This window comes from Myotis daubentonii, chromosome 16, assembly GCF_963259705.1.
Source record: "Myotis daubentonii chromosome 16, mMyoDau2.1, whole genome shotgun sequence".
Lineage (NCBI taxonomy): Eukaryota > Metazoa > Chordata > Mammalia > Chiroptera > Vespertilionidae > Myotis > Myotis daubentonii.
The window spans coordinates 32,837,791-32,863,959 of NC_081855.1; the positions used below are offsets into that span (position 1 = coordinate 32,837,791).

The following is a 26,169-nucleotide window of genomic DNA, read 5'->3' on the forward strand; positions in this document are numbered from 1 at the left end:
TCTGGGGGCGGAGTGACGAGACTCAGAAGAAACACTCCGGAGTAGAAAAGGGCAGAAAGGGGGAAGGGTGGCAGCACACGGGCCTCGCTATTAAGGGCAATACCTCAACCATGCCAGCGACCTGAGCAGAGAAACAGCCGACAGGACGTCAGTCAGTATAACAAGCTTTTATGTATGAAAAACACAATAAAAGATACCACCCAGCTAGCTGAGGACTGGGCCCCGCCTTCGGCCTTCATTTGCTCCCGAAATAGTTGTATCGCAAACAAGCCTCGAGCAGCAGGACGAGGCCACCCTGGAGAGAAGGGGCTGAGATTCCGGGGCTGGGGATTTAAGGTCCCTCACTTTCCTTCTTTCTTGTGCCTCCTTTCTTGTGCCTCCTTTCTTGAGGTTGTAGAGAAGGCACCTGCAGCCCATTGCTACTGAGACTGTGAGACAAGCCAGAGGAGCTGTGCCGAGGAAAGAGCTTACTAATTTGGTTTCCCCAAATTAGTCTCAAACCAAAAAAAAAAAAAAAAAAAATGCCCGTGGCGATGCCCACTTGCAGTAGCTGACATATGAATATGGGGCCTCAGGGTCTCGGGCTTTACTGCCACACGGCGGGGAGCAGACCCTGCAGAAGACTAGGCAGAGGGGCTGGCCTGATATTTTCTCTGCTCTTCTGGTTCGCAGCTGGTCTCTAGTAAGGAAGGTGAGGAGGAGGGAGAGCACCGGCCTTAGCTGTCGCTTGTGTCCTCTTGCACGGAGGGGCAGGGCTAGGAGACCATGGTTCCCGAGGGGCTCCCGAGGTCCTGGGGAAGGCTCGCTCGGGCCTCCTGCATGCGGCGCCGGGCGCGGCGGAAAGCCTCTGTGATGGAAGCAAACACAGTGGTCAGCCGCCATGGTGTGGGGAGGAACGGGGCCCATGCTGGCCCTGGGTGGCCAGCTGCGAGGACGGGGGTAACCTACCCAGCACGTTGTGAATGGAACTCTGCTGGCTAAATCCTCCCAGACGGTCCAACACGCTCCGCATCCTTCTCCGGAGAGCACTGGACTCCATGAAGGCCCTGCAGGGGAGCATGCCACATGGCCCAGGCTGCTCGCCAGCTCCCCGGGATAGCGAGCCAGCCCCAGGGCCGGTCACTCACCTGGACTGCTGCAGACAGTGCAAGCGGAAGGTGACACTACCCGTGGTCTCTGTGCGGAGCCCAAAGCGGCTCAGACGCTCCCCCTGTGGCACAGATAGACGCATCAGGTCTCCAGTCCCTAGACCCCATGCCGGCCTCACTCCTACTCCCAGTCCAGCACCGGACTCCATCACTGGGCTCCCAACCGTTAAAGCAGGGGCCAACCTCACTGAGAATGAGTCTCACAAGCTTCCTGCTGACCCTGCCCATCCCTGGTTATCGAGGCCTCGGCGATGGGCTGGGAGGGGGGGCTGGTTAGTGTGATGGGGCCGGGAATCTGGAGCCTGCTACTTCCCAGAGTCCTCCTCCGAGAGCAGTGGGATAGTTGTACCTGGCTCAGATTGTGGCTATGACTTCCAGCTGAAGCTGCAGGAAGGAAGGGGCTCAGGACTAAGGAAGCCACGAACAATTAAGGGCCCTAACCCAGACCCCACCTGCTACAGATGAAACAGGAACCTAAGTTCTCAGCATGAAGTCTGCCCAGAGACAGAAATCACCTTGAAGGTTCCTGGAACCCGCACATAGGAGAGGTCCTCCAGTTCCAGAGACCCACCGATGAAAAACCTCCGCAGCTCGGCCACCGTGCCCAGCTCCATGGGTCTCCACGTGGGCACGGTCAGGGTGTGCGAGCCTGTGCAGGAGGAAAATGAGGCCAGGCCCAGAAAGGGCGCGTGGTCCCTTGCTGACTCCCCAGCGATGGCACTGGCCTAGTCACCACCACCACACCTGTTCTGGTGACGGTCTGACCTCTGGTGCAGATGGTCAGGGTAGCAGTTTAGGGCACCGGTGGGGAATCAATCAGGCAGAAATTCAAATTCAGCCCTGCCCATTAATTCCTGTGTGCCCAGGTTAAGTGTCTTAACCTCTGAGCCTCATTCCCATCTAGTCAAATGGAAATCACACCTACACCTCACAGAGCAGTTGGGAGAACTAAAGAGAAGCACAGCGCACGAGGTCTGGCACACCGTGAGGTAAAATGAAGGCTGATCCGCTCTGCCCGGCAGCTTCTCCCTCGGGGCTGCAATCCAATCAGAGGAGCACTGAGCAGAGTCCAGACACACTCGGGCTGCTCCCCTGCACTGCGAGGTGTACTTCCCGCTCAGTTGTCTCAAATGAAGGGGGGGCATTCCTCAACGGGAGCCAGGAATCCTGCACGTTAACTGCTTCTAATTCCTAACCACCCCCCTTCTCCCTGGAAGCGGGTGGATCTTCTGGAGGTGTCAGCCTTGTTCCTAGCAGCCAGGGCATGGGACGAGAGGTCACCTGGGGTGGCGGGCAGCACCACAGCCCCGTAGCCTTCCACACGGTACCTCTGCCAGAAGTCCAGCGAGAGGACCTCGCAGTAGAGCACAGGCCACTTCGGGAGAGCCTCTGTGAGCGAGTGAGAGAAGCGGCAGGTCACGGGAGGCCTCACCCGGAGGGGGCACTGCCCCAGAGACCTGAGCCCGGGATCAGCTGCTGAGATACTCACCAGCTGATTCGTCCTCATGGAGGAAGGAGGCCTCAAATGAGAATGGATAGGAGAAGTAGGCCACCTTGTCCTGAAAAAGAGGAGCACCATTTTATACTCGGTGTCACGGGGTAGGCAAGGTCTCAGCTGAAACTGATTCTCCCTGTGGCCGACAAGGCCATCTTCACAAGGGAAAAGGAAAATGATCACCCAGGTAGGAAGTAAAAGGCTGAGGCAAAGGGACACCCGATTACAAGCTGCTCCCATGCTCCCCGAAGCAGCGAGAGGACCCAGGGACCGAGCAGCCCTCAGAGCCCCCACAGAAGGGCTAGACCCAACTCTGGGACCTCCCAGAGGGCGTGGCTGGGGCCTGATAAATCTTCAGAGGCCACCCCAGGATCAGAGTCCTGTTCCCTCCCAGGCACCCGGCCCCTTTCCATACCATCCCCAGGGGCTTGGTGGCGCAGGTCTGTGTTATTCCTGAGAGCTGCTGGGCCGCGGGGCTTGACCAGTCTGAAAGCCAAAGACAACAGACAGTACGTTTACCCGGGAGGAGGGCAAGCCGTTGAGAAAGAGACAAGTTCCTTCATCCGCTCATTCAATCAATCATTCACTGAACATTTCCTGAGTGTCCACTGTTTGCTTTGAACAGTCACTGGGGACAACGCGGTGATGACAGAGAAAATCCCTGTGTCTCACGGACCTAACCTTCTAGGGCAGTGGTTCTCAACCTTCCTAATGCCGCGACCCTTTAATACAGTTCCTCATGTGGTGGTGACCCCCAACCATAAAATTATTTTCGTTGCTACTTCATAACTGTAATGTTGCTAACTGTTATGAATCGTAATGTAAATATCTGATATGCAGGATGTATTTTCACTGTTACAAATTGAACATAATTAAAGCATAGTGATGAATCACAAAAACAATATGTAATTATATATGTGTTTTCCGATGGTCTCAGGATAGGGTTGTTCGACCCCCAAAGGGGTCGCGACCCACAGGTTGAGAACCGCTGTTCTAGGGGGAGGGAGACTGACCACCAACAAGAGACTCAGGTGGTGACCAATGCTGCGCTAAACTAAAACCGAGGGGCCTGGAGGCCGTGCAGGCTGAGTGGTGAGGGAAGACCTCCCAGAGGCCTGAACTCAGGAAGAACCAGTCGTGCAAAGATGTGACGGAAAGGGGTTCAGACACAGAACATGGTCCCGAAAAGGCGCAGCCTTGGATGCTTGAAGGGTTCAAGATAAACGGAAGATGAGGAATCAGCCAAGGAGGCTGACGAGAGAACAGAGGAGCACGGCGCCGGAGGCAGGAGCAGAGTCTCAGGGAGGAAACGTGAGCCGTGTAAATGCTGCTGAGAGGTCAAGTGAGGTGGAAGCAGAGAGGACACCGCGGATTTGACAGCTTGGAAATGACCTACGGCCTTGAAAAGAACAGTAGCAGTTTTGGTGTAGGAGCAGGGAAGGAGGCCTGACCCAATGCCTAGAGAAGCTTTCAGAATGGATTTTAAAAAAGATTCATGAATATTACTTACTTGTAGTTGGTAATTCCACAAAGAAGTGGACATAGAGGTTGTCATACTCATAGCCTTGGGCTGAAACTAAGAAAAACAGGAAACGATTTCAGCTTATTCTCCTATCACCCTGAGCACCCACCCAGTCCTGAGGGTTTCTATACTTCTGGAAGAAAGTCCCTCGAGGGCCAGGAACTGCCTTGTGTGTCCAGGAAAGACTCATGGCTGAGTTTTCCAAGTACTGCAGACCGCCCACGGCCTCCGTGGGGCCGGGAGGATTACTTCACAGCTACGTGGGGCCCCTGACCAAGTATAGGAGGTCTCTGCCTGGCAAGACACTTACCTACCTCTCCATTTACAAAGAGCCGGAGGGCGCCTGGGACCGTCTGAGGCAGAGAGAAATGGGAAAGGTCAGGCGGTGTGGAGATCAGTACTTCCCCGGCCTGTCCACAAACCCCCGGAGGACCCGACACTGGACGTCAGATCAGATGTGTCCCTAACGCATTTCCTCCCCACCCCGCCACTCAGAGATCTCGTTCCTAAAATACCTACAGTTTGTAATTTAGGGGGGAAAGTATATCATTTAAATGGTGGGGAGGGCAACACAGTGTGGGAAATTGACAAGAGTGAAGGGAAGCCATGGCAGCTGTCCTTCGTGTGTCCTGGGGGGTGGAGACCCCGTTCCCTTTAGATGGCTGAGAAACTCGAGGAACGAGGGAGTTTCCCGTTTTAATTATTTGTGTAGCTATCTAACTTTCAAACACTGACCATCTGTTGCTAATGCAATATAAGAATAGTGAGAGTTAATTTTTTAAAAAGAGAGAGGGAGACCAGCGGGTAATTCTATCCTTGTTTCCAGATCTAGAAATGGAACTCCCGGAATGAGGAGACACAAAGAACAGGACCATAAAAGAATTGGCCTAAACGGTTTTGTTTTGTTTTTAAAGAGCCAAACTATGTGACAAGCAAAGATGACACCCCTTCCTTCTCAATGGGGTCCTTAGGAAAAATATCCACAATGAAGACATTTTCATCTTTATATTTATTTTTAAAATCAATTATAAAGTAACACGTGAGTGTATTACCACTGAAGAAATTCAGAACTACATTAAGTGTAGAGAATAAAAAGTGAACATCCCTGACATATCGCTCTCACCTCGAGTATTCATCTCCCATCTCCCAATCCCCCCTCGCCCCAGAAAAAGCCATCCATGGCATGCGCGTGCCCTTTAAGGAATTTTCTTTGTACCAACAGTTCTCTATCAATATGCAAATATTTTTTAAAACATGAACGAGGACTATCCTCTATCTGCTATTTTTTAATTTCCTTTGACACTGAAGAGTAGAGTTTGTCCTGGGGGGCCTTTAAGAGAGGCTCTGTGACTCGGCCACAGCCTGAGCCCAGCTCACAGGAAGCCACGTACTCACCATCTCGAAGTCGGTGCCCACGAGGCTGCTGAGATACTCCTTGTGCCGGCCATAGAGCTGTGGGAGGAAACCAAACCAAAACCCAAGACTGTGACCCAAGCCAGACCAGGGTTCAGGTCCCAGTGGGAGAAAAAATGCAGTGATAGGAAATGTCACAGGGACTGGAGGCCTAAGCATCCCGGCCACTGACATTTGAAAGGGAAGCACAGAGCCTGTGCAATCTGCTGGCCTGGGACCCACTCCTGGCTTTCACACGTACAAGCTGTATGAACGTGGGCAGGCTGCTTAGCTTCTGTCTCAGTTTCCTCACTTACGAATGGTAGTAAGAAAAGTGTTTACCTCAACGAGCTGTGGTAGGGTCTAAATGAAATCGAGGATGTGAAATATCTAGCCCAGAGCACGGTAAGTGCTCAAATAAATGGTCAGGATGATGATGATGTTCTAATATGATCCAGCACTTGGGGCTGATACGTCAGCAATGCTTCCTACGTCGGAGAGGGCCATTAAGAGCAGACCTTGCAACTGCTGACATCAACCTCGGCCATGGTCTCAGCTCCCAGGCGCTGAGGCTCACCCGCCGGGTGCCAGGGACGAATTGGCTCTTACGTCCTTGAACACACGCTGTTCCCGCTCCTCCTCCTCCGGCTGTGCGAGGGGGGACACGTTGTCGACTGTATACTTCCACAGCTCCTGCCTCTCCCCCTCGGTCTCAATCCTGCAAGGGCAAAGCCACCGAGGGACTGACTCTAACAACGAGAGATGGGGCCCTCCAGACCTCGCCCAGGGAGGAGCCATCCCCGGCCGTACGCCTCCTTTAGAGGACACGATGACAGAGATAGAACGATGACTGGGAGAGGGAAACAATACAGCACCAGACTGGACTGAGAGTATAGATTCTGGGCCCGTTTCTGATTCAAAGTCATGGTGAAACCCGAAAGCACGACATCCCTGGCACCCAGTTCTCCCACCTCAGAGGCGGACAGGAGGGCCTAGGTAACTTCTAATTTACAGCCCTGTTATTCCAGGACATAGAGATGAAAACGAATTAGCCCGGAGGAAAGACCTGGCTGAGTTCACCACCCCTTCTGGTTAGTCCCTCTATTCAGCAGCGCAGAGAATTACTGTCACTGAAGCACGCTGCTGAGGCTGTCGCTTTCAAGTTGGTGTGGTCGCATGTTTTCTGAGAACAGCATCCCCAGCATCCCAGGGGTCAATGACCCAGAACAGAACATGGACCAACTACCTGGGAACTTAAAAGCAGAACAGATGAAGGGCTTTCTGAGCATCCCTCAGCCAGGGGCGAGAAGTGAAGCCAAGGGGAAAATGGCAGTCTCACCACCCCTTTCTCTCTCTCCTCACCTGTAGGGTCCTTTGAGGCCCGTGAAGTCAGGTTTCACTGTGATCACACCGTTGCTGTCCACCTTCAGAGTACAGAGGACATGCTCATAATTCTTATAGCCGAGCCTAGAAACCAGAGAATCAACAGGATCACTGGTCCCACTGCCAGGGAAACAGGAAGGGGTAGTCAGACCCCGTGAGGGGAGAGGACAGAGGCTGCAGTGAGAATTATCATGGTAAAATACTTTCTTCTGAGAACAACTAAGAAGCATCAAAAGAAAAAGAAGTCCCTTCCTCCCGTATACCCCGGGGTCACGACACCAGGGAGGTGATGGTTAGTGGAGCCGATGAGGATGAGGACCTGAGCTGGGCAGTGAGAAGCTTCACTTACTTTCCATAGGGCCCCAGGTCTGCCATGATGTACATTGTCTGAAGAGGGGTGTTGATGACGTGCTGGCTCTTGATGAAATCTTCTGAGGGTTCCCAGTTGACAATTCGTGACTTGAGGATGCCGCCCTCCCTGGGAGACACCACAGGAAGGGTTACTTCCCTGGGCCCCCCTGGAGAGGCTGAAGGAGGAACACAGGCCCAGGTGGAGGTCTACTGCAGAATGGGAAGCTGGAGTTGGTGGACATACCGAGAACAGTGGCGTGAAAGGACCCCAAACGCCCCCCGAGTCCCCATGCACACTTGCACTCACATTCCTCGCCTGTCCTGCCGCCGCCGCCTGACATTGGCCATTCGCTCGACCAAGAATGATGGCACCTCCCTGGCTGTGGTCATTTTCCGGCAGTGCTGGGCAGAGAGAGCAGCCTTGTGTAACCCAGCTGGTCAGGGCCACGTGGGACCAGTCACCCAGAGGGAAGAGGGAAGTCTTCCTTCTGAAACCTCATCTGGCCCCTGAATCTAAAATTATTCCTTACAACATACATGCGAATGAAGAGGGGGAGTGGCACAAACAAGCCAGAGAAGACTCCTGCCACGCCTTGGTTTGCCTCGAGATTAGCAGGATATTAACCTTCGGAAGTGAGTTTATTTATGCTAATATTTAAACGAGCCTGCAATGTCTGAGCACATACCAACACAAAGTTCGGTGAGTTTGCCTGGTAGATGTTGACATTCGCTAGGTAACTGGAAGATGGCAAACGGGATACAAGTGTTCTGTGGGAAATCCTCACGTGGGAACTGCACTAACTGCGACTGTATTCACTTTTCCAAAATGGACAATCCAAATTGTATATGCTACCAACCCACAACTTTCCTAATAAAAGTATCAATCATTCAAAAATACTCAACAACTGTTCCTCGCACAGATCTACAAGGTTGTAGACAAAAATCAGAAAATAGAGGCTCTATCCTCCCTCAAGGAGTCTAAAATCTCACTGAGAAGACAGACCCATCAGGCAGTGACTGAAGAAAATGTTAAGTCCACTAGGGCAGCGGTCACCAACGGGTGGTCCTTGAACCACTGGTGGTCCGTGAGGTCCGAAAGGTTGGCGACCGCTGCACTAGGGTAGAACTGAGGCAAACTGAGGACGTAAGCCATTGGCTGCACTGAATTCCTCTTCAAACCCATACACTCAGAGTTTTGGCCAAATCCCTGGTGAATTTTATCTAGAGCAGCAATTTTAGACCAGTGTCCCACAAGAATTTTTAAAACATGTAATATCTGAATAATTTAGTCAGGGGCTCTAACCTTTTTCCTTAGCTTGTCAAAAAAAAAAAAAAGACAACAGCCAACACAACAATAGCTGTCCAGTGTGAATGAATCAAAATTATACCTATTTTTTGTCAGATCAGCAAAAAATGTATTTTTGGGTGTGCCACGGAATTCTAATTAGTTTATGTATGCCATGAGATGAGAAAGGTTGAAAATCACTGATCCAGATGGTTCTAGATGCCAACCACCTTTCCTATCTCATGAGGCATGGGGGAAGTCAAGCTCCTGGTTTGCAGCCTGCAAGCCTAGCCTTTAATACCCCACCAGCTCCTCCAGGCCCTCCAGCAGGCGGAGACGAGAGCAGAAGCCACACCACCTGTAGACTGAGACCGCTCTATTCCAGCCTGGCTGCCAGCAGCGCAAGGCAGATCCTAGACAGGCTCTCTGCCATTCCGTAACAGGCTCCTGATTTCACACACAGAACCCAGTGAGGCCAGGAAGCTCAGGGAGGCAAAGGAAGAGGGAGCCATGGGACCTTGGGAAGAACAATACCTCCTCCAGATTGGTGAATCTATCACAGTCAGTGTAGGTGAAGATTCGTCGGTTCTTCCTTCTACCGGAACCCTCCAGCTTCAGGATGTCTTGACGGTACTGCTGATCCAAAGGGCTCTGACAGGCTGCCTCATTCTGGTACAGATCTACTTCAAACTGAGGTCACGAGGAAAGGAAGATCTAGTGAGACCATGTCACACTTTTGTGCCTGTAACTGTTTAATTAGAACGGTTCTATAGAGCTGATACAATCTGACATCTTTTCATGGCCAACTCTCATTTATCTAAACGAATGGAGCGCGGGGGATCCAAAGGATGTAAGAGCTAAAGGGAACCAGAGTGACGGTCTAATCGAACTCTGCCGTCACCAATCACATGTGGCCCAGAGGTGAAAAGTGCCTCACTCAGGATCATAAAACTGGGTAATGACAGTCACTACGCTACCCTGACCCTGTTAACACATCAGGAGGAAGTATAGACCGCTACAAGCTTTCTGGAAATCGGTTTGGCAATCTGTATCAAGAATCTCTCCCTGCCACCAGCCAGGTGGAGGTGGCCTGGGTGGAGGTCGACTGAGAAGACAAGTGACACGGGCTCACCTGGCTAAAGAGCTTCTCCTGCCACCCAATCACAAGCTCCTCCTCTTCATCTTCATCTGGGCGGTGTCCGCCTCCAAAGACAACAGGGTGAGTCAAATGTGTGAGCCAAACCAGCACTACTTCTTGCTCTGTGGTTAGTCATAATCCAAGTCCCTGCTCTTCTATTGCCACAAAACCAGCTGGAGTTCAGTGATTTATAAAGTACTCACTCTAAGTGAGTACAAAGAGCAAAGGCTGGGGAGGCTGGGGATGAGTAGAAGCCAGGATGAAGACCCAAGAAGGATGGGTCTTAATCACTACTCTAATTTGAAAAGGAAGACATGCCTTCTAGGATTTATTTAATCTAATTCAGTGTCAGTAGCTGAAATTTAGATCGAGGCTGAATAGCTCTTTCTCAATCCTAATTGTCTACATTTGCTTAAAAGGAATCATGGCATTTTCCTCTTTACTATTCCTGAAGCTATATATCTAGAATCACAAACATTGTAGCCTTAGGACCAAGTATCAGGAGAGAAGAGGAAAACCAAATAAATGATTATATAAAGAACCAAATATAATACAGTCCTGGCAGAGACACATGCTTCACAATCCACCAGCCCACACTCTTCGTGCCCAAGACTATTTTTCAACAGAAACACAAGCAGAGAGACTAGTGGCCTAGCACAAGCACACTGTCCCCGCTTCCTCACTCGGCTGCCTTCCCAGAGAAGGAAAACTGCAGGAGCACAGTGCATGTTAACATGCACATTTTTCAGGCTGACACCAATTTTCAAATGGTTTTAAAAAGTATTCAGATGTGTACTTAGAATTTGGAGCATATTTTCTCTTAGAAAAAAAAATGCCGCAAAAGGAATTTAGGTTGCCAGGAAAATTTATAACATATCTAAAGTATGTTGTTGTTTATTTCACTACACTGAACCACAATTAAGATCAGTCTCTTGATGGCAGGAATCATGCCGTATTCAATTTTCAAACACAACATAATACAGTAGTTAAAATCGCCTCATGAAACCCTGGCTTCAACATTTACGGGCCATGTGACCTTAGCAAGGAACCCAACCTCCCTGCCTTTGCTCAGACTAGCGCCCTGGGCCTTTTCTGTCTTAAGAAGTAACCACCACCCTAGGCCCTTCCCGGGCACCCATGGGGACGCATCACCATCAACACCCACTGGCGGTAGGGTGAGGCCTAAAAGTGGCCATGTCTATGAGGTCCTTCCCATCCTGGGCAGCGGGCTGGTAATGGAGGAAGTTGCTTGATGTGATTCTTTGCAAGTGGACTCTGTCAGGAAAAGAGAAGCCCAGATCCTCGTTAAAAGACACACAAGGAGATGAACACGGAGCAAAGATGGGGAAACGCAATACAGAAGAGGGTGGGGTGGGCCTACGAAGGTGTGCCGGGTGCCCGCAAATGAAAGGTGGTGAGCGGGGCGCCGGGTCCTCCGGGAGCGAGTGGGATGGGAGAGTGTACTGGGGACACAGAGCTCCGAGCAACCTGAGAGCCTGAAAGCTGTGCGTGGAGAGGGCGCCGGCAATGAGGGGAGACGCAGGGAGACCGCGGAGGCAGTGATCAGGGTTGTAAGCAAAAGTGGGGGCCGCCGAACGCTGAGAAGTGAGGTTCAGGCTCGAATTAGCTGAGAGCAAAAAAGCACGGGGCTCCGGGACGATGCGACTACCGGAGGCGCAGGTTGCGCACGGGGTCCCGGGAGCGATACACAGCCTCTCCGGTGTCGGTGTTCCAGACGGTCTCCGCCATGACAGCTGCAACGCGCCGCGACTGCGCCGGAAAGCGCGCCGCTCCCAGTTCCCCTGGCAACGGAGACGCCGGGTGAGGGAGGCGGCGGAGGAGCTGCGTGCGCGATCCTGGATACCCAGCGCAACGCAGCCGCTGCCAGCCCACTGCAGTCCCAGCCAAGGCCAAGTTCCTATGCGCCCCGGTGCTGGGGTCCCGCGGGGTCGCCGCTTGTCACAAGTGTGACCACAGCTCACGCACACCCAAGGCCAACTTCGTGCATTTTACAAATGAGGACACGAAGGCAGAGCCGTTGGCTCTTTTCAGGGAGATCCAGAAATGGTGATGGGGACCAGCCCCAGATTCCCTGGCGCCCAACCACTACTTTTGCCACCACACCACACGGACTTCCACGGAATGCTCAGTGCTTTGGCCTGAAAATCAGGATGTGACTCACAGAATATTTCCATTCTTCCCAAAGGAGTCAGGGAAGGTGACGGTACTTATACAGACATGTTCTTATATTCTTGGAAGAAAATAAAAACTGTCAGAAGATTCATTAGTCCTTGTGTTGGTATTCACTAAGCCAGAGAAAGAAAACACAAGGAAGCTAGCAGTAAGGAAGGAAACGCTGTTCTTGAACTATTTTTTCTCCTGTATGAGTTAGTTCCGGATTTTTTAGACCTTAGAGACTGCACTGGCCTCCTGAAAAGCCAGGAAAGTGCCATTGAGAAGTCATGCTTCAATGGACTATCAAAGGCAAGGCACACCATAACCTCTTGTCTGGCTCCCTGGCACCCCCAAGGTGGTGTCAACAGCTATCAGCCTTTGACCTTTGCTACTCCCCCGAACAGAGTAAGCCATTGTTCCCTGAAATCAGGAATCTTATGCCAGTTTGACTATATAGCATTGGGAGCCCTGGTCAACATAGCTGCTGTTGTGTAACACAAAGGACTCACCATAATAGTAGCACCATTATTTAACGTCTAATACAGCCTGAGCACTTCGTTTGCATTGTCCCTAAATGTCATAGAAACCATTAAGTAGATATTGTTGTTCCCACTTAATTGATGGAGTTAGTGAATGCCAGGGCTGAAAGAGCTGTTAAGGTAGAACTCTAATTAGTGGCAAAGAAGCTGGGATTCTAGCCAGGTCTGTCTTTTAAAGCCTGAACACCTTCCACTCTGCCTCACAGCCTCTCACCTACCAGTTTATTCCATAAAAGCAAATAATTTTCAACCGGGAAATAATTGTTTCAACAGATGAAACCGTGGAGTCAGAATACTAGTTCTTAAGAAACAAGCTCTCTAATTTTTCCTTTTAAAGTTGTGAATAGACAAAACTGCCACATGAACAACAAATGATACATGTGAAGACTGCATCAACAATTTAGTTTTATAACCAAATCAAATTTATATCAAAGTCAATTTGACATCATTAGAAGCAAAATAGGACTGTACCACATGGTATGGAAATATAAGCTATTTGTATAAGTAAGCATAATTGATTTATTTTTATACAGGTAACTAGGTTTTTATGTTTGTTTACTGGTATCTATAAATCAGCATTCTCAAAACTGGAGTCCATGAGTGGTGTTCAAAGGGTCTATAAACGCTTTCCTAGAATTCTGTGGGGAGCATTTTCTGGAAGGAGTTTATAGTTTTTATCAGATTCTTAAAGGAGTTTGTACCCCAATATGAAGAATGATATCATGATCCCACTCTACTTATATACTAACATCTTGTTAAAAGTCAAAAGTTTGGGTTACAAACCATAAAGAGCAATCTTTGTACAACACCAGCAACCTTTCCACCCTCGTCCCCAACCAGGGTGGTTCAGAGCTTACATTACTGTGTTTTCCCTGAAATAACACTGAGAAGGTGAAAAGGGGCTAATTCAATTGTAATCCTGATATTTGGGGGGCTAGCAATTGGAATCCATGCCAGCAAGCTAACTTATAATTAAGTCATTACCTCCTTCCCAGAAACTGGTCTTGCAGAATCTGTTACAGAGGCCATAAACCTGTGAACAGTGCACTGCCTGGAGGGAGGGTTATTATCGCTGGGGCCAGGCCAGGCCATCAGGTATGGCCTGGAAACCCCCAACACCTGAGGGCCTCTTGCAAAGCCCTCAAAAAGGACCGGAAGCATAATTCACATTTGCGGGACAAAGACCACAGGGAGATATAAAATGAAGGCCCCTGCATGTTTCGGTAGTCTGATTTGGAAATTACTTCCTGGAGTCTGCCGGTGTAATTAAAACAGTGTCTCTCCACTTCTTCAAAGCGTCGCTTGGTTTTTCTGGGGTCTTCTGCAACAACACCATAATTTGGAGAAATTTTTGGGTTTAGAAAACACTTGCACAAATCATCATGAAGGGTAAATATTATTGCTTCCATTTCACATATTTAGAAACCAGGACATTAATTACATTTCTCACAGTCTTAGGAAAGGAATCAAAGAGCCTGGGAGGTAAGTCCAGATATTCTGACTCAAACCCATGGGCTCTCCTTCCAACTGTGCTGCCTCCTTATATCTACTCATCCCCATCCCCTCCCCCAATTTTTTCTTTCCTAAACCAGCCCCATCTGAGCCACATCAGAACAGCCCGCCACTCTCCCTTTCCCCTTCCTAATTGGCACTTTATAACCTACTCGGGCTCTCCTCACTACTAGACTTTAGGAAAGCAGAAGAAAAAGAAGGAGAATATCATAAAGTGAAACATCTGCCTGTTAAAGTTGTGATCCAGCAATCCTGCTCCTAATTATTTACTCAAAAGCAATGATAACATATATCCACACAAAGACCTATATATGAATGTGCATAGCAAGTTTATTCACAACAGCAAAAATGGGAAACAGCCCAGATGTCTACCAACATGTAAATACTTAAACAAATTGTATAAAATCTATACAATGGAATTCTACTCCACAATAAAAATAAAGTAACTACTGATACATCAAATGGATGAATCCCCAAAATTATTGTGCTAAGTGAAAGAAGCTGGACACAAAAGGCTATATCCTGTGTAGTTCCTTTTATATGACATTCTAGAAAAAAGAAAAACTATAGAAGTTGTCTGGGATTGAGCTTGGAAGAGGGGTTGACTACAAAGGAGCAGGTGATTTGGGAGATAATGCAAGTGTTCGATATGGAAATGTGGTGGTACTCATTGCATTTATTAAAACCTATAGAACTGTCTGTCATGATGAGTGGTTTTACAGTATGTAAATTGTAAACTATTTATCAAGTTTTGAAAGGTACCTAAAATGGAATATAGTCTATTACAAAGGAATCTTTGTTACAAATGATTCACATAACCACACTGAAGGGAGTGAGAAAGAAAGGAGCCACCCTTATTTAACTTTGGGAAACAGTGTTTTGACTGGAAATTGAAGGCTAAAGATAAAAAGAATTATCCATAAATGCTGTACTCTAGTTGGTAAATTTGTTTCTCAGAGGGGTATGGTTCAGCAATTTTGAAAACTACATATATATATATACACACTAAGGTTGAAAAAATAAGGAAATATATTATAAGAAGAGCCATATTTTTTACTGTCTGAGAAAGAAATTATAAATAAGAAAAGGGGTAAAGTATGGTAGCAATCATTTCAGATTGAAACTGTAGTTTAACTCTAACCCTGTTGCTTGGCTTAACAATAGAAAGGTTACTTTGATTTTCTAAATTGTATAAGTCATCCCATTTGATTGAATGCCTTATTGATTGTAACGTGACTATCCCATTGATTGTGATCTTACTGGTTATTGAAGCACATTCTTCTGTACCTGGGAAACAGGACAACACAATTATCCTAAATTGTTTTAGTGTCCACAGATGGTGCGTTCCAGTTGACTCAGTGGTCCTAAGACCAGGACAGTGCAATTACTCTAAATTGCCTCGATGGCTCTAGATAATGAGTGATCCGGAGACCCAGAACTGTAATTTAGATAACATGCCTAAGTTTAACCCAGGTTACCCAAAGGCTCTAGATAATGTATTTCTGTCAATTCAGTGACCCCCGAGACCCAAAACTGTAACATGCTTAATTCTGCTTCTGTAATCTGCTTTTTTTGTGAGCCAGGTGCCTCATTCCAAACCCTGAGATGTAATCAATATCTTTATGATTTTTTGCCTATATAACCCTGGAACTGTGACCAAATGGTTACTATGAGATTTGGGAATGGCCCCTCATAGTCCCGGATTGCAATACATGTGACTCTTTAATTCGACTTCTTGAGGCATCCTTCTGTGATTCGCGGGGTACATTACAACAGGGGTAAAGGCAAGAATGAACTATGTAGATTGTAGTTGGAGTAAGGAGTAAAAACTCATGGTTGTATATAAAGACACGGTCAGAAATGAATATAGTTATGTGTGTACATATGCATGAGTTGGTATCCATACATATAGTTCCTAATTATGTCCATTGAGACAGTCTAGAACGGGTGGGGGATGTCCGGCCCTCGAGCCGTATAAGACCTGAGAAATCATTTGGTCTGGCCCTGCCAAGGCATTAGGGGTGAGTTAATTAAATGCTCGAGCAAATATAGCAGGCTGATTTTTAAGCTGATAATTTTGTATGGCCTGCGAATGATGTTATAAATACCCAAATGGCCCTTGGCAGAAGAAAGTTTCCCTCCCCCACCCTCTCAGCCACCCACTCCCCCATTCCCCGACCCTCACCTCCCCGGGCTAGAAGCAATCACTCCCTGATAGAAATGAGCACTCCCAGTGTCCAGATCTTGGCTTCTAAATACCATTCTCTATGATGAAGCAATCAAGAGTTGACTGATTCCCCGAAAGAAGCATATGGAGTCTATTAGGCATTTCTAGGCTAGGGAGCTCCCAGCCAAGGGGAATCCTGAGATGGTGCAGGTATGAGCTGTTAACAGCCACGGTGTTCAGCAGCTGGTCAGGAGGACCTCAGCAGGCCACCAACAGCTTCTGCTACAGGTACGTTTTGCAAAGGTGTCTAAGGAAACACTGATATGGGAGTAGGCTAAACCAAGCCAACTTACTCAGGGCACCAAGAGAGTGAGCATCTCTACCTTTTCCCAGCCCCTTCCAGGTAGTGTGCCAACAGGTAGAACAGGTGAGACCACATGGGTATTACTGGAACTGACACTATCCAAATCAGTAAGAGAACAAGACAGGTCAGCAGGACCCAGAAGCTCCACCTCTAAAGTTCATTTATGTCAAAGCTAGATTTCAATTGCCTTTTCCCAAGAAACATACTCAGCCTTTATCTTGGGAAACCCCTTTCCCTTACAGTGTGTCCCAACAGCTTAACCTAGGTCTTCAGTGACATGTCAAGACTTAGAGCAATAGGAGTGTTCTAAATAGTAGGACTCTGATGACATTGGCTTCTATGACGCCTCACTCTCCAAGAAGACATTTCTATTTTTAGAAATACAGGAACTTGGGGGAGGGGGGCTCAATCAGGGAAAAAGGAGACATATGTAATACTTTAAACAATCAATAAATAAAAAGAAATACAGGAACTTTAAAAGTCACCTTCAATGCCCTTCCCTTTCTTGGCATTCTACTGGAAATACAAAGAAATCAATCTCTTCAATAAATTCTAATAAGTGACAGAATTTCCTGCCAACTGTAGGATTCTTCAAGTTTAATCTCATTAAAGTTCACTGAATTTTCCCAAAGCAGCAATGACCTTTTGAAAGTTTATATTCATCTACACAATTTAATTTTGAATTAAATTTTTGGCTATTGTCTCAAAAGAATCATTTGGCTTTAGCTATTGGGGTTGACATTAGGTGGTAATTCAAATTATTTTAAGTAAGGATTCTCAGCATTCCTATCTGAGCCACTAAATGTTGATAGTTATGAGTTTGTCCCATCATTTATTATTTTTTAAATTTTTAAAGCTTTATTGTTGAAAGTATTACATGTGTCCCCTTTTCCCCCAATTGGCCCCTTCTAGCCCACCTCCACCCCCCCCCGCCCCCGCCCCAGGCCTTCACCACCCTATTGTTTGTGTCCATGGGTAATATATATACACACACACACACAACTATTTTGGTTGATCACTTACCACTCACCCACCCTCCCCTGCCTTCCCTCTGAGGTTCCATAGCCGTTCTATGCTTCTATGTCTCTAAGTCTATTTGTCTTGCAATTTATTAATTAATTCATTCATTTAATGAATATTTATTGTTCATCTTCAATGTGGGGCAGGCATTGTGGTAAGTCCTGGGGATATACAATCTCTGATCTCATGGAATTTACATTATGGTAGGGGTGGATAGATATTCAGTAAACAAATAAAAAACTAATACAGAGTACAATACATGGTGGTCAGTTCCATGAAGACAAATAAAGCAAGGAAGGATGATAAGTATTGTCAAGAGGAGAAGAGTTTGAAATGTTTAAAAATGGAAATCAGGAAAACACTAAGTGAAACTGTGATATTTAAGCAAATACCTGAAGATGGTGATGGAACAAGCTATGTGGATATCTAGAGATGAACATTTGAGGCATAGAAAATAGCCAGTGCATATAATTATATAATGAATAATTACAATAATATATATTGTTAAATTAAATCTGACTGCAAGTTTCCACTCAGCAAAGCTGATGAATGTCAGTCATTATTGGTAGCCCTTTCCACTCTCTGGACTCAGAGTGGAGTCCCCTCCCTGTGCTCTGGAAAAAGGCCTTCACTCCATCGTGGTCATTGCTGGGAAAGTCATGGCTCAAGCTTCCAGCTGAGCGAGCTGCTGTCTCCTCATCGAGTCTATCTTCCCCTGAGGCCACAGATTTAGGGATCAGCCCCAGAGAGGTTCTGCTCCATCTAGGTATGCTGAATGGGAGCTGAAGTTCCCTGTATTTCCAAGGTAATTACTAGTTCCTCCATCCCCTTAGGCTTCAAGAATCCAACTACTCTTCTCTCTACTTTCCCCGCCTCCCCACAATACCTCAATGGAGCTTCCTAGCATTTATGAGCTAGGTTTGTCTATTATGTTGTTGTTGGCAGGGGTGGTGGTGGTTGGTCGATGGGTTGGTTTATTGTTTCTTTGTTTATTTAAAACAAAGACTTATTAATTTCCCAGGAGGCAGGGAAATTCCAGCCCTCCAGGATGCAATGCTTTAATTGCTCTCTTGAGGGAGGGTTGAGGGAAAAGTATTTTTTATTCTTTCAATAGAAGAAAATAGAGTTAAGATCTCTCTTAGGTTAATCAACCACATGAACATCTGTGGAATCTTCTCCCAGCTCTCCAAGGACCGCCAATCACTTTGTTCTAGGGTGCCATGAGTTCTTGCCTAGATGATTTCAACAGGTTCCTACCTGACCTCTCTTTATCCAGTCTTGTTTCCATTCAACTCTTCTCCATACTGAAACCAAAGTAACCTTTCTAAGGCAATAATCTGACGAGGCTTAAAACCTCTTTGCCAATTAAAGAACAGGCACGTGATCCAATTTAGGCCAGTGGGAGAAGCGTGGCCAGGATTTCTGGGAAAGATATTGTTTTTCTTCTATGAAACTCTCTGCTTTCCTCTGAATGTGGTTGTGTGCCATCTTGCCTCCAGAGGAAACCTGAAGTAGAAAGGATGTCGTGGGAAATCCTACGGTGGATAGAAAGGTCCACTAGGTTGGTACTTTTCCGAACTGCCTGCATGTCAGACTCACCCCGGACATTTATTTAGATTCTCCCAATGCCAGAGATTTGAATTCTTACTTGAGAAGCAGGGCCTGGAAACCTGTATTTTTAATGAGTTTTCCACTGATTCTGTGGTTTGAGACCCACTGAGTCGGAGGCTTCCTAAATTTATTTCAAACTCGGAGCTTCCTTTTCTGAAGAATCTGACCAATATAAACCAGGATGGAGCAGAGCCAGGTTGGCCGTGAGTCTCCCACTGTATTTACATTGTAAATAGCACAGGGTCAAAACACTGCCCTGCTATGGGGGAGTCCCAGACGTACACCCACTCCCTGTCCTGGGAAGTTGGCATCGTCTATCCTTTTGCAGAACAGACTTCCATTGTGCTCTCAAACAACTCGGTTAATGATTTATTGAGCTCCATCAAAAAGAGGAACTTCTCCATTAGGTTTCTTGGAGAATATTTCAAAAGACAAAAATAACAAGACCATCTAGGGTTGTGTGACACATGGAAAATATCCCTTGCCCTAGCCAGTTTGGATCAGTGGATAGAGCATCAGCCTGCACATCGAAGAATCCCAGGTTCGATTCTGGTCAAGAGTATGTACCTCGGTTGCAGGCTCTTTCCCAGTCCCAGCCCTGGTTGGGACTCGTGCAGGAGGCAACCAATCAATATGTTTCTCTCACATCGATATTTCTCTCCGTCTTTCCCTTTCTCTTCCACTCTAAAAATCAATGGGAAAATATCCTTGGGTGAGGGTAAAACAAATAAATAAAATCTCACCAACAGGAGTGATCCAAATTGAGCTTGTGAGAACCATGATCTCTTGCTCTAGATGCAGAATCACAGAATGGTTTGAGCAATTCCTGTTTTCCTACCTGCCCATCTTCAGTCTCCTCTCTTGTGACAGAGCCACATAGGGAAGGATTCATGGAGACTGGCAGGAGCCTGGTTCTAGAACTTGGGGTTGGAGGGAGGGGCTGGACTTCCACCCCTGCAAGGGTTCGGAGAAGGGCTTGTTGAGTTGGTAAAGATATAAAATCCAGTGAGGACCATGATGGGTTACAGCTGGTGGCCTGGAAAGAAGCAAGCATTAGGGAATGCCTGTAAGATGTGCCCTGACAGGTGTCCTGGCAGGTGGTCACAGGCCAGGGGAAAGAAAACAGGCAGGTGTACAGGCAGGCTAAATCTGGGCAATCTGACCACATTCTCATCTCTCCAGTGTTATCTCAACACACAGGGTGTTCTGTGTCAATATAAGCACAGTGTGTCCTTTCTGCCTGATATTCTCCCTTCCCTCCCTACAACCCCTGCTTGAGCTCACTGTCCTTCATACAACTCTCAAACACCCCTTGCTCAGAGCAGCCTCCACCACCCTTGCCTTATGACCTCACGTCATATTTACCCTATTTCCTGGCATTCTTACAGTTTGTAGTTATACCATTAAAAGTGTGACTTAAAAACAATTGTCTACTCTAACTCCGTGAAGGCAGCAATAATGTCTGTCTTGAGTCCCAAGGCATCCCCAGAACTTATGTGCCCAGCACATGGTAGGCACTTGCTCAAGAAATGAACAATTATCTTCTTATATTTTTCTTCCCCACTAACCAGTGAACCTAAAAGAACCAGATTCAATTTATCTTTGTATCCTCGGATAACCCAATCGATGACTCAATACATAATTATCTGAATTGTACTAAACTCAACCTATCAGGAGTAGCAGTGCCCCGGGCACTGGACTGGGATTCAGGGGAAAATCCCTCCTCCTCCTCCAGTCTGTGAAATGCAAGCCGGCAATGAGGACATGCGATTGAAGCAGTTTTCTTTCTTAGTTTCCATTTTTTACCTCCTCAGAACTGTACCTAGAGATTCAGATGAGGCCAAAGCACGATGTCTCAATAACAAGCTCCTGCTGAAGTAGCTGCTCCCTCCCATGACTGAGAACCCAGCCCGATAGTCATGTTACACGTGTGCCATGCTCTCCACGTCGGCTGCATGGTCTCGGGTGGCCCTCACAGCAGCTGCCCTACAGGCGGGCGCCGTGTTCCTTCTGCCAGAGGAGGAAGCTGGGTCTCCGAGACGAGTGATTGTCGGGGGTCACACAGCCTCTGGACCGGGCTGTCAGGACCCAGTGAGATCTTCCGACCCAGCTCTGAGCTCACTGTCCTAGGCTCACGCTGAGGGAGCTGCCTGGACACCCCTGGGAGCCGAGTAGCCCAGAGAACAGAGCACAGGCGCAGTGTGGCCTGCATTCCTCGGGGTGTCCATTTTAGCTGAATGCGAAGTAAACTTAAAAATGGTATACAAAAACAAATGCAGATAAGTTCTGCCGTAAGACACAAAAGGGTGACTTTTTTAGTTAAAATGTGAGATCTCGAACGTTTAGTTGATAATAATGTAACAATGTTGGTTCATTGTTTGTGAGAAATGTACCATAGTGATCAGATGACAGTGATAATAATCGTGGAAACTAGGTGTGGGTATGCGGGCACTCTATACCATTTTCCCAATAATTCTGTAAATCTAAGACTGCCCTGAAATGAAAACTTTATTTTAAAGAGTATGAGCTATCAAAGAAACTGTATTTTCCTTCAGGGGTTTCTGGTCAGAGGTACAGGTACCCCTGCTAGAGGTGTGTCAGAGACAATGTATAAAAAAGCATTGCCCACCCCCTGTTGTTTGCAGAAGGACAGTCTACAGCATTTTGCAAAGCTTGCATTTCTTAAGAGAAGAACAAAAGAGCAGGATGGTAAGGATATGTTCACTCCTCTCCCATGGCCACTGTGAGAAGAGAGACAGGCACATAACCAATGAGCCCTCCCCAGGTTCCCACCTGAGTGGAAGGGATTCTATTACCACAAAGTATGCCTCACCCTACTCCAGCCTCCATCACAATCTTCCAGAGCATGTTATTCATACACACCCCCAAGTAACCTTGAAAAAAGTAGTGAGAACTCAGCCATTTACAGTAAGTCCCAGAGGACACACCCTGGCACCCAATGGACACCACCCATTAGTGCTGGGAGAGTCAGCCGGGGAGTGGGGTGCCTCCTCAGGGACATCCATTCAGGACTTCAGCCTCCATCTACCACAGAGACCGAACAATAGAACTTCATGAGCCTGGGGCATATGGGCTCTGTTGCTTCTGAAAGATTCTTTAGCCATCTGGGAAACAGGTGTTGAAGTTCCACCTTAAGATTCAAAGGTGGTTTAAGCTGCTGTTTCTCCCAACTGTAAAGGGACCAAGACTCAGATGTTCTTCATAATCTCTTGACTGTCTGTTTCTGTGCAGCTTAGAATGGGCAGTAGGGCTCTGACGTTGGGGAAGATGGAAGAGAGAAGAGAATAATCCAGGAACTCTAGCTACACTTTAAACACAGTATTGTAGTCAGGTTAGGGCAGTGATGGCGAACCTTTTGAGCTCGGCGTGTCAGCATTTTGAAAAACCCTAACTTAACTCTGGTGCCGTGTCGCATATAGAAATTTTTTGATATTTGCAACCATAGTAAAACAAAGACTTACACTTTTGATATTTATTTTATATATTTAAATGCCATTTATCAAAGAAAAATCAACCAAAAAAATGAGTTCACGTGTCACCTCTGACACGCGTGTCATAGGTTCGCCATCACTGGGGTAGGGTATGGTTTCCAGACACAGCTTGAGAACTGACAGTCAAGAACTTGGATTTGAATAACTAAATTAAGCCAAGGTAAATTTTACACCAGTGTCATCATCTTTACCATCAAAACAAATATTATTGATTGCTCAATATAATTTAGAGCTCTTAAGGAATTTATGACCTAATTTGGGCAACAGGAAAGATGCATAAAGAGATAATAAACAAGAAAAGCAAAGAAGAGGAAAAGAAAACCAGTGTACAATGCTCTCTAGGGCTTGACAGGCAGAAAGGCTTCAGGAGGAGCTACGGCTTTAGCTAAACATTGGACTTGGACAAGAAGAGACAGAGCAAGCCAGGTGTGGGAATGGCAGAGGGAAAGGCACAGAAGCAGTGCTGGGGGAAAGAGTAGGCTCGTTTGGCTGGAATGAAGAGCTGGGGTAGAGGATTGATATGTGACGGAAGACATAGGAGGGGAGGCAGGATAAAACCTTGGCTAAAACTTGAGATTTTTCCTGTGGGTAGTGGGGAGCACAGTGGTGGAAACTTTAGTGTAGAGGAGGCATGGGGTAGGGAGAGGTGGTGGCAGGGAGACCAGTGAGAAGGGCGTGGCACTGGAGCAAAACTGAGATGATTTAGGGCAGACAACTATGTGGGAAGGCAAGGAAGTGACAGATGCGCAAGATTTATGAAGGACAAATTGATAGAATTGGTGTTTGAGATGTGAGATGGGAGGAAGGAAGAAGAGAAAGAAGAAGAGTAAAGGCACCCAAGATGACTCTCTGGTTTCCAACCAGAGTGACTGAGAGAATAATCACATTCCCAGCAGAATTTTTCTTCTCCTCTCTCAACAAGATTCTTCTCATTCTTTTATTTTGGTTGTCCCTCAACACTAAAGAAAACCCCATCCCAGCTGGTCCTAAAAGTGAATATCATAGGGTTCTGATTCCTTTTTTGTGTAAAGAGAACCGAGGATGTGTGACTTGTACAAGATTGTACAACAGGGCAGAAGCAGACTGGTACTAAGACCTGGGTCTGATGGTTCACAACATAATCCCAAACCGCGGATCTTAAGGGAACCCCACAATTACTTAGTGGCCCCACTTATTTTTACTGATAAGAAAGTTGAGGTCTGCAAATGAAGAATGATTTCCTCAAGGTCACATGGCCAGTGAGTAGCAAGCTCAGACTAGACCTGGCTTTCTGAATCCTAATCTAGCTAACCTCCTTGCATTTTCACTTATTGCTTGGTATTTTATCTGTGTGCATGCATGTGCACAGGCATACTTTCTTTTTTTCTTTTTTTTTTTTAAATTGATTTCAAAGAGGAAGGGAGAGGGAGATAGAAACATCAATGATGAGAATCACTGATCAGCTGCCTCCTGCACACCTCTCACTGGGGATTAAGCCTACAACCCGGGCATGTGCCCTGACCGGGAATAGAACTGTGGCCTCCTGGTTGATGCTCAACCATTGAACCACACCGGCTGGGTCACGTGTGCTTTCTTGAGCAACAGAGGACAATATTGGAATGATGTTTTCTCTGTGGATTTACCACAAAATATATCCATCAGACTCCTCAATGATAAAATCCTTAAAATCCTGGGCTTATTTGTGACTTATATGATAGTTGGCTATCTTCCATCTCGACCCTGACCATTTCTGGATTTCTTTTGGGTCAGATTATCTTGGCTGAGCTCTGAGATCTGTCACTTTTCCCAGCCCTATCCCTCCATTACCCTGACAAGACAGGAAAGATCTGGCACCTTTTTCACATGGGATAAACTTATCAAATTTCATCATTTGCAAGCTAATTGGGAAGAAAAAGGACTGGGAGTAAGAAAAGGTAAAAGCAGGAAGCACATAGCAGTAGGTGCTCGGTGAATATCTAAGAGGGAGATCAAAGAAAAGAAGATACAGAACACTGATGGGCAACGGAAGAATGGCCTTGATGGAAAAAGGGATTTTTGATTAATGAAGAGAAGGAAGGGGCAGGATTCTGCTCACTCCACCAGAGTGGTTCTTGGGAATTCCCTCTGCCCACTCCACCAGGGGGCTCCTGGGGAGGCCCTGAACAAGACCCAGCCCTTCAGCTCCCAGCATTCTGTGGCTAATTGAAAAAACTCGTTGATACTAGGCATGATGTTATGCCCGTCTCAGAAGCTGCCAAACATCCAGTCACTCCTCCCCCTAAAAAATACTTAGGGAAGACAACGGAGCCTTTTTCTGTCTGTTGAGGGAGACACACAAGGCATCCCAGACACTTTTCTCTTCCACAAATCCCTCCTCAGTCTGAAGGGGGCTGCCTGGCCATGTTCCCATCCTTCCCAAGGGCCTGTGTTGCCCAGGGTCGCCATTCACAGAAGAGCTGTCATCTCCAACACCCCTCTGGGGGCCTGGATGGCTTATGTCAGAGCACCTGGGTTCCTCCCTTCTCTGGGATAGGGCAAATGGATGAGCTCCAGAAAGAATAAACATTGGCATATGGAGCCATGGTGGGGACAAGAAGTCTATTTGTTTGGTGTTCTAGGGAATGAACAAGAGGAAATACATCTTAGCCAGGAAAGAAAAAAAATAACCTGTCAAGTTGTGAATGACAGCCAAGTTCATGGGAGTTGGGATGTCAAACAGACAGATGAGGAAGGCACTGGCTAGGCTTCCAAGGAAGATGGCGCCTGAAATGGTGGGGATGGCTGACAGGCTGTGGCCCAGTGTGAGAGCTACGATCACCTCATATAAACAGAGTGATCACTTTGTCACTGACCGTGAGTGTCCCATTGATCAGCCAAAGGTTTCATGTGCAGTATGCAGAATTCTACTTCTAGAAGGGCATGGAAGAAAACTAACCATGTCCAAGGTAAGTTTCATTTATAAACTGTGAATTCCTAGAAAGTGAATGTGTGTGTGTGTGTGTGTGTGTGTGTGTGTGTTGCCATGTGCCAGGGATGGACTATATTTTCATTGGGTACTTCCTGCTGCTGCTACTGCTGCTGTTACTAACATTTCTTGAAATCTCTGTGCTGATAGATGAGAAGCTATTGGCTGTTTTAGTTGTTTACTGGACTTTCTGTCTTCCAGTCTCCACTTCTCAGGCTAATTTGCCATTTCCTAATGGGGAGACATCTAACTAGATTGAGATAAGTCCATTAACACATGTCAACACATGTCAGCAAAGCTCTGAAAATACAAATTATCCAGAGGACAATTACATGTCCACTGTGACTGCTTCCAGGTATGTTTTATGCTCAAAACAAAGGAAAAACTATACTGATCTGGCGCTGGCACATCCCTGCCCATTACAAAAAAGGATAAACCTAGGACATACTATATCTTATAACATGACTGAGACCAAGAGACAGTTAGACCTGCCTCTGGCTGTTACCCTAACTCCAGTATCTCACTGTTCGTTGCACATAAGAAAGCAGTATTATCCCATAGGATCTTCCAGAATGAAGTTCGCTCTTGAAATCATTCAAAACCAACTAGCT

General features: G+C 47.0%; 1 protein-coding gene across 4 annotated transcripts; it reads right to left on the minus strand.

Annotated features, from left to right (window-relative positions):
* Nucleotides 1–151: 151 nt before the first annotated feature.
* On the minus strand, nt 152–11,757 carry MKS1 (MKS transition zone complex subunit 1). 4 transcript variants are annotated; one of them, XM_059669608.1, is made up of 18 exons: nt 11,384–11,756; nt 10,880–10,989; nt 9,709–9,779; nt 9,111–9,266; nt 7,599–7,693; nt 7,290–7,418; nt 6,920–7,024; nt 6,167–6,275; nt 5,561–5,617; nt 4,476–4,518; nt 4,154–4,219; nt 3,059–3,129; nt 2,638–2,707; nt 2,430–2,537; nt 1,664–1,797; nt 1,128–1,210; nt 949–1,046; nt 152–847 (listed from the first exon to the last, which is right to left on the minus strand). In XM_059669608.1, the coding sequence occupies exons 1-18, from the start codon at nt 11,461–11,463 to the stop codon at nt 756–758; spliced, it is 1,677 nt and encodes a 558-aa protein (XP_059525591.1). In that variant the 5' UTR covers nt 11,464–11,756; the 3' UTR covers nt 152–755. The 4 variants fall into 4 exon arrangements, with proteins under 4 accessions (XP_059525591.1, XP_059525593.1, XP_059525594.1 ...); XM_059669610.1 differs by having other exon boundaries at nt 11,381–11,512; XM_059669611.1 differs by lacking the exon at nt 11,384–11,756 and adding an exon at nt 11,096–11,208.
* Between the last annotated feature and the right edge of the window lie 14,412 nt (nt 11,758–26,169).